We start from the raw sequence: 14,586 nt of genomic DNA on the forward strand, positions 1-14,586 counted from the left end.
TTTTATTTTATCTCTCATAATATATTTTTCCTTGAAACTTATTTTCTCCTATATTGATAGAGCCACTCCAGCCCTCTTGTATACATTGTTTACATGGAATTTTTTACTATATATTTACTTTTAGTCTACATAGTTAGGTCTTGTCTGTGGCTTGCATAGAGTTGTTTTTTCTTTTTCTCTTTTGGCGCAGGGTTTGAACTCATGATCCTGAGATTAAGACCTGATCTGAGATCAACAGATGCTTAACCAACTGAGCCACACAGGAGTCCCTGTTTTTTCTTTTTATAGAAATCCATGGTGACAATCACTACCTTCCGATGAAATGTTTGGTCCACAAAATTTAATGTAATTATTGATGTTTTGGTTTTGACTTACCATTTCATTATTTGATTTGTATTTTTCCTATTTGTTTTGTTTTCTTTGTTCCTACTTTCCTGTTCTTTTTTTGGGGGCGGGTAATTTGAATACTTTTTAGAATTATATTTGAATTTTCCCATTAGCTTTTTCTCTGTATTTCTTGGCATTCTTCTTGAGTAGTTGCCCTAGTGATTAAAACATAGATTTTTTTCAAGTGTATTTATCTATTTTTGAGAGAGTGCAAGCAGGGGAGGGGCAGAGAGAGAGGGAGAATATCAAGCAGGCTCCACACTGTCAGCCCAGAGCCCAATGTGGGGTTCAAACTCATGAACCGTGAGATCATGATCTGAGCCAAAATCAAGAGTTGGACGCTTAACCAACTGAGTCACCCAGGAACCCATAAAATATAGATTTTTACCTTTTTACAGTCTAATTAATTATTACTGTACCTCATCAAATAAAATACAGAAATCTTACAACCATTGGTTCATATCCCTCTCCCTCTCCCTCTCCCTCTAGAACATAGAGTTCTATGTATTTTTACATCTATATATATTACAGACCCTATGAGAATCATCACACGTCTGTCCAATTTCCAAAGGAATCTCTCTGAGATGAGAACAAACCCCCAAACACTCAAAAATATATACAATGGCCCCAAGGAAGCAAGTTTTTTCTTCTAAGTTGGCTAGTAAATGCCAGCTTCTTTTTGGTATCTATCGTTAGGCTAGGGCAACAGTCGTCTGGAAGTCATTTTTAAAGCCTCCTCTTCACCAGAAACATCTTATAAACAACCAATCACCTAAATGGAACCATTCACTGTATTTAAGTTGTCCATACTCCTGTTCCTTCACTTTGAATACTCAAAATAGGCTGCTAGAAAATCCAGAAATGGGTACCCACCAGGCTTTCAATTTCAAAAAATAGCATGGCACGGTCAAAAAAGACATACTTCTGACTTTGAAAGAATTATAAGTGGTCCACTTTCCCACTGGCTACTGCCAGCCTTCTATGCAAAGTTACTAAGTGAAGTTGTAAGAAATTGCTGATTTTATTGACTCCCCCCTGAAGTTAAGACTTTGAAAACAACTTTGTTTTGGTGAATATAGAAAGTCCTCTCCACAATGAGAAATGTTGCTTTCAGTGTCTTTCTCCACTCTGCCACTTCTTCCCTCCTCTGCAGGTTGCATTTCTTCATTCTTATTAACGCTAGACATTTAGTAGACACTAAGTATAGGACTGACACATGCAGTCAACCCACCTCCTGTGATGACAGCAGGGCTCCCTCACAGGTGACACAGTATTTCAGGTGAGCTGGATTCCCTGTGCCACAGGTGCGGCAGATTATTTTCTCCTTAAAAAGAAAATAAGAAAAACATGTTCCTCTGAGCAAACAACCATGCAAAGAAATCCTTGAGCAGTCTTTTCAGTCAATCAGCCATCTATTGACCTTTTTTTTTTTTTTTTAACACTCAGGATTTGTTTAGGAATTATTACAACATAAACAGTGTCAGAAATTTGAAAATAATTAAAAAAAATTTTTTTATGTTTATTTATTTTTGACAGAGAGAGAGAGAGACAGAGCATGAGCAGGGGAGGGGCAGAGAGAGAGGGAGACACAGCCTGGCTCCAGGCCCCGAGCTGTCAGCACAGAGCCCGACGCAGGGCTCGAACTCACAGACCACGAGATCATGACCTGAGCCGAAGTCGGACACTCAACCAACTGAGCCACTCAGGTGCCCCCCCGAAAATAATTTTAAAAGAAACAAAACCCAAATTGAAGAAACAAACTGAAAATGAGTGTTCATTTGGCCTTAAAATGCAAAATTTTACACTGATTATGTGTCAGTTTTTTGAGTTTTTTTCCCCCCCAATGTGGAAAACATGATTGTTGGCTTTATGTCTCATGGCTTGAACAATAAACAGAAAAGTCCAAGACTAGCAAAAGCTGATCTACGCGTTTACAAGCAATTTAACTCTTGGGGCACCTGGATTGCTCAGTTGGTTAAGCGTCGGACTCTTGATTTCAGCTCAGGTCATGATCTCACAGTTTGTGGGTTCAAGCCCTGCATTGAGCTCCACGCTGACAGCACAGGGTCTGCTTGGGATTCTCTCTCCTTCTCTCTGTCCCTCCCATGCTCTGTCTCTTTCTCTCTCTCAAAAATAAACAAACTTAAAAAAAAATTATAAGTAATCTAGCTCTTGGACTGGGGTTTACCCCATGGGGCTTCATGTTAATGAATTTAGGTTTGCTCTGTACTTTCTCACTCAGAAATGGAAAAATAAAAAGACTATCTTAGAAAATAAATGGTAATGGGGCACCTGGGTGGCTCAGTTGGGTTAGTTTCTGACTTTGGCTCAGGTCATGATCTCACAGTTGAAGCCCTGCATTGGGCTCTGTGCTGACAGCTCAGAGCCTGGAGCTTGCTTCAGATGCTGTGTCTCCCTCTCTCTCTGCCCCTCCTCTGCTCGTGCTCTGTCTCTCAAAAATGAATAAATGTTAAAAAGTTTTTTTAAAAAAGAAAAAAGAAAATAAATGGTAAGTGCAACTTTCCAAGTCAGGAAACTGAGGATAGGTTGCAATGCAGAAAATGGAAGGGATGGAGGGACAGAGGGAGAGAGAGAGGAAGGGAGGGAGGGAGGGAGAGAGGGGAGGAAAGAGAAGGAAGGAAGGAAGGAAGGAAGGAAGGAAGGAAGGAAGGAAGGAAGGAAGGAAAGAAAAAGAAAGAAGGAGGGGGGAAGAAAGAAAGGAGGAAAGAAAGAAAGGAAAAGAAAAGAAAAGAAAGACTAAAATAGTCTAACTAGAGTTCAGCTATCAGAGGTTTGCTAACAGCTGTTCAGTCACTGGACCATTCTGCACTATCAGGATACTATTCCCTTCAATTATCAATGCCGAGTGTCACACAAATGTTCCTTTCTACTCCAGTGTCTACATTTCCCAGGTGTCCTGAAACTGACACCATGTGTTCTGAAGCTCGACAGGCAAAGAAGACCATTAAGAGAAAGAAAATCCAACTCCCAAGGTTTTAGTTCCAATGCCACTAGGAAGGCTCTGAAGTCCCTGACCTTTGCAAGCCTGGTTAATTCCACTCTAGTAGAAGATTCCAAGTTCTTGCAACTCAAAGAACTCCTAATGTGCAAATGGCCGGCTCACTGCTATTCAAAATGGCAGAGGATCACAGACTTGCTCTCAATGGATCCTGACACTCCCTGGTTCCAGCATTTTTCAAAGTTGCTTAAAGTCTCTGTAGCATGATCTACAACTGCCAGAGCTTTTCCGTGAGATTTAAGGCTGTGATCTTCCTGAACATGTTGCCTCAGAAAAGATCTGGTGACACTTGTTGTTGAGAAATGAATCAAATTTCTTGTCCCTGTGTTAAAAAAAATACTAAGATCAAACAAAAATAACATAGCTGTTTGCTGCAGGAAATATTCTGGAAAGAGTGTAAACCAGTAAAACTGCTTACTTATTAAGTCCAACAGCTTACCTCAAGACCCTCACCTTGCAGGACCCACAATCCAAAATCAGTATATCCTCACATTGTTAACATTTGTTTGTGTGCATTCACGTGTGCACATGTGCATGTGACCTGGTAACACCAGAACCTACTCTGTTAGCAAATTTCTACTATACAGAGATGGATATGTTAATTAGCTTGACTGGAGTAATTATTTCACTATGTACATGTATATTAAAACATCATCACCTTAAGTATATTAAAGTTTTATTTAAATAAACTATTTTTAGGGCACCTGGGTGGCTCAGTTGGTTGAGCGTCCAACTGCAGCTCAGGTCATGATCTCACAGCTCGTGAGTTCGAGCCCCGCGTTGGGCTCTGTGCTGAGCGCTCAGAGCCTGGAGTCTGCTTCAGATTCTGTGTCTCCCTCTCTCTCTGCCCCTAACCCACTCATATTCTGTCTCTGTCTCTCTCAAAAATAAATAAACATTAAAAAAAATTTCTTTAAATAAACTAAATTTAAAACTAGCATGTCATAACTTTGCCCAATCCAAACTAACTCTGCTCTATCCCAACCCTGTCTTGCAAAACTCCCTTAATTTTTTTTTAATTGTAGTTTTATTTATTTGAGAGAGAGAGTGTGCACAGGGGAGAGGCAGAGAGAGAGAGAGAGAGAGAGAGAATACCCAGCAATCACCCAGGTGCATCACTAAAATCCTATAAATACCTTCCCCTGCCTTCTCCCTTCAGAGACACTACCAAGACAAAGTACCAGTCTACCTTACTGTTATCAGGTCCAATAAATATAGCCTTCTTGGTCAACAGGTGTTTCTAATGGTTTTGGTGGTGGCTTTTTAACACCATGTCATGGCTCACTTCCTTGAAGAACAGTGACCATAACCCACAGATAGAAATAATTTTACATCATAATCACTAACTCATAAATATCGATAGGGATGACTTGGGATTGAGGCCACCATCAGACTACCTTAAAGAAGATGCTACACATCTATGATGAGGCCTTTTTTTTTTAAGTCAATACTTCATTGGCCACCTCATCCACAGCATTTGCAGTATGTCTAGTTGAATGGTTCTAAGCAATTTGGTGGACCCAGTCAGTTACTGGGGTAAAATTTTTCCTTGCGAAGTAGCTGGAAGATAAGAACAAATTTCTGATCTAGATGAAAGGCTTTGACAAAATGAAGTGAGGAAGAATGTAGTAGGTCATTGCAAACTTCAGCTCAAAGTGGATCTTGTAACAGATGCCAAGCTAAAGTTCTGCTTGATGCAGAGCTGTGGTCACACTGGCTTCAGCCCCAAATCATTGTGTCAGAGGTGGGGGGGTCCCATAAGGAGGTAACTGCCCCAGTCATGTGAATCATCAGAACTTTTTCAGTAATAACTTCAAGAGGATCCCTGCCCTAGGCCTCTCAGATTTTGGGAACCCAATATGACTGGAGACCTGGAGGTATTCTACATATTGTTAGTTGGAGTCCCAAGAAAACTGATGATCTCTTGGTAAAGGAAAGCTCATGTATTCTGGTGAAATATGAGATGCTCAAATTAATTTTTAACTTTAGAGAATGGCCAGTGGGATACATTTGTTTAAAAAGCAAAACAAGGGGTGCCTGGGTGGCTCAGTCAGTTGAGCATTTTACTCATGATTTCGGCTCAGGTCACGATCCCAGGGTCATGAGATTGAGCCCCATACCAGGCTACTGCACTGAGCGTGGAGCCTGCTTAAGATTCTCCCTCTCCCTCTCCCTCCCTTCCTCCCTCTCTCTCTCTCTCTCTCTTTCTGCCCCTCCCCACCTCTAAAATAATAAATAAATAAAAACCAAAACAAATCCAAATCCAAATGTGTGAATATATATGCATGTTTCTGTGCATTCTAAAAAATACATAGAAGGGTATTTACTATCATCAGTTATTTCGGGAGGATAGAAATAGAGGTGGGTGGGGAAATTATGCACTTCTTTGTATATCTTGGGACTATTTCACTTGTTACAAAAAATTAGAGAATTTTTAAAAGTGTAAAATCCTCTCTTATTCTGAAATATAGGCACCTGTGCCAGAGAGTAAATGGAGAAACTTCTGCTACTATAGCTTCTAATCTTGGCAGTAAAAAAAAAAAAAATATATATATATATATATATTTATGTATATATATATATTTATGTGTATATATATATTTATGTATATATATATATATTTATGTATATATATATATCCCTCAGCATTGACAAGTCCTTTAAATCAACAGAAGATCGGTCCATAGCAGCAGACTGTGGGCAGGAAGAGGACGGGTGGTGCTTCATGCACTACGTGGAGTGAGATGGAGAACAACACAAAAATAACAGTCCCTGCTGGTGCCTTGGGGAAGGTAAGGCTGTTGGCTTCTGTCAACAACAGGAATTCCCACTGACCTTGGAGGTGCCTCTCTGGGTGAAAATGTTATCTAAAAATCCACTGCCCTTGTAACACTTGGGAAAGCCCCTGGGATGCAGATTCTCAGCCCAGGGTTTCCAAACAGGTATCCTGTGAGTAGAGGCAGCAATACTGATTGGCCATAAAAATCAGGAATTTCCCTTTAAGATCAGATGTTACGGTGATAAAAGTCTCTCTAGAAAATCAAGCCTGACTAAATCCTATCCCTGCTTTCAACCCTTCAGGGTGCACTGGGAGAAATCTGAGCTGCTAAGTATGGTAGAGAAGGTGCCATCTTGCACAGCCCACAGCACCCCCAGCATTTCTGCAGCTCAACAAAACCAAACTGTTTACAGAGTTTTGAAGCACACCCTGCAGTTTCCAGTCTCTGGACATCTTCCTAGAATGCCCTCTACCCCACCCCACCCCACCGCCAACACACACAGGCATATACACACAAGCCACTTTTCTTTGTCCCATCCCTTCCCCATCTGGCAAACGCTTGTGCCTCCCACGATATCCCTCGGATGACACCCCCTTTTAAAAGCTATCCCTGGCCCCAGCCCCTGGTAAGAGTGAGTGAATTCTCTCTCTGTGCCCCCACCCACCCACCACGACTGCCACCTCCACCACTGCAAGTGTGTGCAGGCACAGGGGCAGTGGGTCCAGGGATCAGAGCCCAGGGAATGTTGGGTGCAGAGGACCAGAGAGTGGTCCAGGAAGCAGCACGCTGGGGAAAAGTCACATCGAAGGTGTCTTTGAAAAATCCCTTCAGCGCAGGAGGGTTCATACTGGAGGTGAAAGGCAGAACTCAGAGAAACAGCTGAAGGAAGTTTCATGGCTGCACCATGGTGACGGATGCCAGCAGCCTCAGACTAGGCCTGAATGCCTGTGACCCCTGGAGACTACTCCTTCCTCAGACCCCTTCCCTCAATCTTTACTATTCAAGGGACCCTAAAGCGAATATCCACTGACTATAATACCTCAGGCTCTTACCACTCCCCACTCCATCCATCCAACAAAAAAATTAGTAAATTTTCATCTACCTGACCTTGGCCCAGCCAGTTCTTCCACACCTCATTTCTGAAGGCTTGCACTGCTTGGAATACTTAAAAACCTTTCAGAGCCTAAATGTCCATCAACTGACGAATGGATAAAGAAATTGCACTTTATATACACAATGGAATACTACGTGGCAAGGAGAAAGAATGAAATATGGCTTTTTATAGCAATGTGGATGGAACTGGAGAGTGTTATGCTAAGTGAAATAAGTCATACAGAGAAGGACAGATTCCATATGTTTTCACTCCTATGTGGATCCTGAGAAACTTAACAGAAGACCATGGGGGAGGGGAAGAAGAAAAACAAAATGGTTAGAGAGGGAGGGAGCCAAAACATAAGAGACTCCTAAAAACTGAGAACAAACTGAGGGTTTATGGGGGGTAGGAGGGAGGGGTGGGTGGGTGATGGGTATTGAGGGTACCTGTTGGGATGAGCACTGGATGTTGTATGGAAACCAATTTGACAATAAATTTCATATATTGAAAAAAAAAAGTCCTAAAAAAAACCCCAAAAAATAAAACTTAGCAGAGAAAATGAGAGAAATCTTGAGAGTGCAGGCAGGCATGTCCAATTCAAGAATGTCTAGGAGAGGAAAGAGGATCATTTGGGGAGTAAATAGCTGAATGGTTAGAAAAAGTAAAAAAGATTTGGTTATCTCAGTCAAGAATCCTTAAGCAGAGCGGCAAATAGAGATTCAGAATTTCCTCAGTATCCAAAGTCCCCTTATTATAAAATTTTTACAAAACTTTAATAAATACGTTTAAACATTTTATCTCATATTAGTGGCATAAAAATAAATATTAAGTATATTCAGAATGTATTAATAAACAACTTCTTATCAAATTAAAAAAAAACTTTCAGAGTGAAGGGGAGCTTGGAGGTAGAAGAAAAAGTGGATTTGCCTTTTCTCCATTTGCCCAAATGAAAATCCACAAAGTGACTTAGGAGTGTTACTATTCCAACTGACATTAAATCTATGCATTTTCTTATTACTAAAAATGCTTGCTTTTTTATGCCTCAAATTCTCTTTGTTAAATCTATTTTATTCTATAGTAACATTTACTTGAGATTAAAGAGAAGGTGAATGGAACTATACATTGAAAAATGGAGAAAAGATACAGTTGTATGCTTAGTGATTCTACCAAAAATATTTTCATGGTATGACGTTGTCTAACAAAGTTTTCTGAATATATATGATGATGATATTTAACTTTTTTTTTGACTCTTGTTTTTCATCCATATGACTATAATTATTATTTTCTGTATAACAGGGACCCATAAACAAATAAAGCGAATAAAAGCATAAAGCAATTTTAAGGACATGAGTAAAAGTTCTTAATTGCAATGTTCAAGTTTAAATACATAAAGTAAAAGACTGTCTAAGTTGGGGCGCCTGGGTGGCTTAGTCGGTTAAACAACCGGCTCTTGATTTCGGCTCAAGGTCATGATCTCATGGTTTGTGAATTCGGGCCCTGCATTGGGCTCCACAGTGTGGACAGTGTGGAGTCTGCCTGAGATTCTCTCTCTCTCTGCCCCTCCCCCCACCTCAAAATCAATAGATAAACTTAAAAAAAATAAACTCTTAAAAAAATTGTCTAAGTTAGCTGTATGCATTTTGGCCTTCAAATCCATGTTCAGGGAACACATTTCCTTGTATCTCTCTTACATTATAGATCCTATTGGCAGGTCAAACTGTTGGGCAGCATGCGTTCCCAACCATTAGAATGGATTTTGTTCACAGATATTAGTTTATCAATTGTTCACCAACTCCACCAGCTAAAGACATTTAACTGCTTATATCACTTTCCATATATTTTATTCATGCTTTTACAGAATCACGTTTCATTACCTTCAAGCGGAGGCTGGCCTGTGGCTGCAGCTGTAGAGTAAGAGAGGCCTCACACACCACACAGATGGGAGTGTTCATGGGCACCATGTTTCCACACTCTGCACATAAGCCCATCTGCACAAAGAAAGAGGTTTGTCTTGGAATGCAAAAACTGAAGGTATAAGTAGATCTTAGAATATAAGATTTGATTTGCTTTTGTAAAAAACGTTTTAAAATAATTACCTTTAATCTAATTTTGTTTCTTTTGTGAGTAAAAAATGTTTATTGTGGAAAACAGGCGTGTGAAAAACAGAAAAGAAAAAATATCTTTGGGACACCTGGGTGGCTCAGTCGGACAAGTGTGTGACTCTTGATCTCGGCTCAGGTCATGATCTTGCAGTTTGTGAGTTCGAGCCCCATGTCAGGCTCTGTGATGACAGTGCAGAGCCTACTCGGGATTCTGTGTCCCTCCCTCACTCATGTGAGTGCACTCTTTTGTCTCTCAAAATAAACAAACTTAAAAACAATTTTTTTAAAAAGGAAAAAATATCTCTTTTTTTCAAGTTTATTTTGAGAGAGAGTGTGTGTGAGCAGGGGAGAGCAGAGAGAGAGAAAGAGAGAATCCCAACCAGTGCGGAGCCTGATGCAGGGCTCGAATCCATGGACCATGAGATCATGACCTGAACTGAAATTAAGAGTCAGATGCTTAACCAACTGAGACACCCAGACACTCCAAAAATATCTTGTAAGCACAGTGGAGTAAGGAAGCCCACAAATCCTCTCTCCAAAAAGCAATTATAAAGTTGGATAAAACTGGGGAGCCTAGAGGTTCAGTCAGTTAAGCATTCGACTTCAGTTCAGGTCATGATCTCGGGGTTCGAGAGTTTGAGCCCATATCAGGCTCAATACTGATGGTGTGGATCCTGCTTGGGATTATTGTTCTCTTGTGTTTCCCTGCCCCTCCCCTGCTTGTGCTTTCTCTCTCTCTCTCAATATAAATAAATAAAAACTTAGAAAAAAAAAGTTGGATAAAACTGCCATTTTGGATACAAAATACAATCATTTCAGACTCTGAAAGTCACCAAAGGCACACAAGAAACTGAAAAGTGGTGAATTTCAGATAAAAACACTACAAGTCTACATGGTTCCTGCTTGAGGCTATCCCCACCCTCCCCCAGCTCTGTTAGTGTGGTAGCCTCACTGGGGCAGAACAGACTGCAGAAACCAGCAGCTGCTGATAGGCAGGGCTCACTTGATTTGGAGGACTGTTCAGATGACAGTCTTAGTGGCAAGCAAACAGGGAGGGCCAGTGGCTCTACTAGCCTGAAATCATGGTCCTGTTTGAGGCAACTAGCTAGGGATTTAACAGAGAGTTCCAGGAGGAAGGTCAAATATAGGGGGTTTGAGAAGCTCCCCATATACCCTTAGTTGAGTGGAGGATATGCACATGTGCAGCATAAACCAGAGTGAACATAAGCCACTAACACATCTCTGGCTTATGGAGGCTATACACAGAGATTCAAGGGAGTTCAGCATAAAGTAAAAGCTGGGGCAGACTTGTAAACAGCCTGAAGCTTGAATGTTAGGTCCAGCCCACACACAGATCCCTCAGCAGAGAGTGGAAGCCTTACAGGATTAAGGTATTTGAGCACAACTTCTGGCCAACATTCAGTTGAGCTCTAAGCTATGCAGACCCAGGGGTGATCCAGACCTATAAATAAATAAATAAATACATACATCCATACATACATACATACCTGATATCAGTGGCCATACATTTTAGGGGAGACAAACATGAAAAATTTAATCCCAGTAAACAACAACAAAACAAAACAAAACAAAACAAGAAAAGAAAAAAAAACACTAGGAGAAAAAGTTAGAATCCAGAATTGTTACAATATATTATATAATCTAAAATGTCCAGAATTCAAGAAAAAATATGAGGTATGCAAAAACCAAGAAAGTGTGACCTATAATCAGGGAGAGGGAAAAAAAAAAAAGCCAAACAGTCAATACAAATAGTATCCCCAGATGTTGGATTTGGCAAAGATTTCAAAACAGCTATTACAGAAATGATCAAAGAACTAAAGGAAATCATATTTAAAAGATTAAAGAAAGTATGATGACAATGATCTGAAAAATAGGGAATATAAATAAGGATATAGAAATTATTTTTTAAAAACAATCATATTAAAACCTGGAGTTAAAAATTAAAATAACTGAAATGGAAAAAAAAAATCTCCAGAGGGATTCAACAGCAGGTCAGAGAAGACAGAAGAAAGAAGCAATGAACATGAATATAGTACAATAGAAATTTTCTGATCTGAAGAACAGAGAGAAAAAGGATGGAAGAAAATAAACAGACTATCAAACAAGCTGTGAGACAACATAAAACCTATCAACATACATGTAAAGAAGTCCTAGAAGGAAGGGAGAGAGAGAAAGAGGCAGAAGAAGAATTTGAAGCAATACTAGCCAAAACTTCCCATATTTGAAGAAAAACATTAGCTCCAAGAAAATTAATCCCAAGAGAGATAGACACAAAAAGATCCACAGTTAGATACAATATAGTACAATTTTTGAATGTCAAAGAGAAAATCCTAAAAGTAACAAGAGAAAAAATGACTTATCACATACATCAAAAACCACGGAGGTCAGAATGTAGGAGAATAATATGTTCAAAGGGCTGAAATTAAAAATAACTGTCACATAAGAATTCTACATCCAGTAAAACTATCTTTCAAAAAAGGATGCAAAGTAAATGTTCTCGGATAAACAAAGGCAGAAACAGCTAGCAGACATGCCTTTAGCAAAGGAGGTCTGCCAGGCTGAAAATAAGTGACACTAGATTATGACTTTCACAGGAAAGAGAAGATATGAGAGGCCAGATTTCATAAATACGTGGGTAAATATAAATGAGTGCATAAACATCTTCTCTCATCTTTAAATGATGTAAGATCGTGTAACACTGCATTTTCGGATCATAACGTATATGGATGTAATATGTAGGACAATATATGTTACAGAAAAGATAAGTAAGTGGGGAGGAAAGGAGTATAGCTGTCACCCATTGGATGGTGGGGAAGTTCAACTGGGGTGACATGGACCCAAACTGGCAAGAAAAGAAGCAAAAAACCGAGTCCAATGAAACTTGTTTGGAAATCTCCCTCTGGGGAGCCCGTAGAACATGCTGGGAAGCCACATGCAGGCATGCTGCTGAAACTCGCTGGCAAACGGCCCACTGGGATGCCTGAGGACTATCTGGAAGCTGGCTGGCATGCCAGTGAAACTCACTGAGCAGCTGTCCATGGGGTGCCCCCGAAACTCACTGGGGTTCAGCACAACTGGGTTCCTGTAGGTTAGTGAGCACCGTCAGAGCAAAGAGAGTGGAAAGCATACCAGAACCAGAAAGAAAAGCCAAGCCCATTCTCCTGCAGTGTCCCTCCAGCAGCAATGTCCCTCTACTAACAGAAATGAACACGTAGCCAGCTGGCACAGGAGAAATGTATAAAGGGTCTTGCTCCAGCACTCACAGGGCAGGACAATGAAGGGAGGACCTGGAGCTGTAAGGTGACTTCTGCATCTCATGAGACTGAGTGTCTTGGATCTAAGAGCCAGGAGGAGGCTCCACTCCTTCAAATCCCAGAAACCCAGCTGAGAGCAGGACACAATAAGTAGTTAATAAATAGTTCAAATTACAAAGCTGTTTATATATTACAACATATTAACAAATATTATTTTGGGGGACAATATAGATGTTTCAAAGTTCAGCTCATCATTTAAAATATTTATAATCTCTGGCAACTTTTCCTCCCTGCTCTGAAAATCTGTTTTCAGGCAAGTGAAAAAGAACGGATGCTGCACCAACGAATGAATATAAGCAAGGAAAATTAAAACTGACAGGAGCTGTTCATATTTTATTTGCTGTTTTATCTTCTTTATGAAGTTCCAAATATGTTATAGTAAATTAAATTAACTTCTACAATAGTCTTGAGCAATGAATTAGAATAAATTATAAAAAGATACCTGTTTAGATTCTGACCCTTTGCCTGAAGATAGAACTTAATTCTAGAACTCAGCTTGACCTCACTGAATTAGTGGCTTTTTCTTGTGACTATCTTTTTAAAAATGGTTATTTTTCAGTCCATGTCACAGGTCCTTTTATTTCATTTTGTAAACCCTACTCCAAAAAACCCTAAAGTATCAAGTGAATAACAGATAATACATTTCAATGAAGGTTTTGATTGTTAGTAAACTGAGTATGTTTTCTAACTAACTATAAACTTATTAGTAGGTTAATACCAATTATTATCTACACTTAACAGCCAAAACTTTTTAACTGATCAATCTATAGCTTATACAAACAGCATCTTTGGACAAAACGATGTATCTTATAGATATACAGACTTGTAACAAATACCTCTCTCCAGTTATTTCCAGAATATATTTCCTTACTGTACCCAGGTCATGAACTGAAATATCACATGAGTGGGAAATACATACTTATCCATTCTTATTTATCATTGAAACAATAAGGCTTCAGTCTCCCTCTGAGCCTGTGCTTCTGTAAGGCCACCTGCACTGGCATTGCAAATAAGGTTTTTCATTCTTGAATGGAAACTAAGGCAACTTTTAAGGTTTTGGGGTTTTCCATCCTGAAGTAGGAGACTGGATAGCAAGACATTAACCTGCCAGTAATTTTTTCAAGAAATATTTATGTTTGTGGATCACGTGTCCCAGATACAATGCTACTGCTGCTATTAAAGATCAGATAAACCAATGAAAGGCATTTTTAAAGATTCTGCTGCTCACCTGAGCTCCTTCTGGGGGTGGGAGACGACAGCCAAATATGGGCGGGACAGGAGAGCCGCATTCTTGACAGAAGCGAGCAAAGGGGTCAGATGGGCGGGGGGCCAGGCAGTGGGCACACCTACAACAAAATAGGTTCCTCGTTGGCCACGTTCTGAGGGGTTCACATTTAGAAGTCAGGTGAAAATCTCACAGTGTTCAAACATTTTAGAAAATAAAAAGCAAAACAAAGAGCAGACCACTGTCAAAGGCTATGGACCAAATTGAAGACAGGAGATGCTTCTCCAGTCATTTTACTACAAAGTGGCCTTCCACCTGGACCCGCCGGTGCCCCTCACCTGGCCTGGCTACCTCACTTCCTGACAGTGGCAGAAGTTCAGCAGCAGCCTTGGTCCCACTTCAGACTCATCCTATCACACAGGATCTGGCATGTGTGAGCCCCAGTAATTCCAGTAATGTCTATATTAATTGTACTTTTCTGACTTGCTCCATGACTTCTGAGTCCAGTCTAAGTGCCATGTCTTCTCACCAGGCATGCTGGAGGGCCACTTCTTGCCCAACGAAGATATACAAATGGCCAAGAAACTCTGTTGTCATAAAAATGCTCAACATCACTTGTCATAAGGAAAATGCAAATCAAAACCA

The 14,586-nt window shown here is 40.1% G+C and overlaps 1 protein-coding gene across 10 annotated transcripts in view; it reads right to left on the reverse strand.

Moving 5' to 3' along the window:
- Positions 1–14,586, reverse strand: part of DZANK1 (double zinc ribbon and ankyrin repeat domains 1) — a 70,847-nt gene that overhangs the window by 27,574 nt on the left and 28,687 nt on the right. For all 10 annotated transcript variants that reach the window (XM_053200285.1, XM_053200288.1, XM_053200287.1 and 7 more), the window contains 3 exons: positions 13,945–14,062; positions 9,154–9,267; positions 1,619–1,711 (listed from right to left, as the gene is read on the reverse strand). In XM_053200285.1, the coding sequence (XP_053056260.1) occupies positions 1,619–1,711; positions 9,154–9,267; positions 13,945–14,062 (325 nt within the window). The remainder of the gene's footprint in view (positions 1–1,618; positions 1,712–9,153; positions 9,268–13,944; positions 14,063–14,586) is intronic.

This window comes from Acinonyx jubatus, chromosome A3 (genome assembly GCF_027475565.1).
Source record: "Acinonyx jubatus isolate Ajub_Pintada_27869175 chromosome A3, VMU_Ajub_asm_v1.0, whole genome shotgun sequence".
Lineage (NCBI taxonomy): Eukaryota > Metazoa > Chordata > Mammalia > Carnivora > Felidae > Acinonyx > Acinonyx jubatus.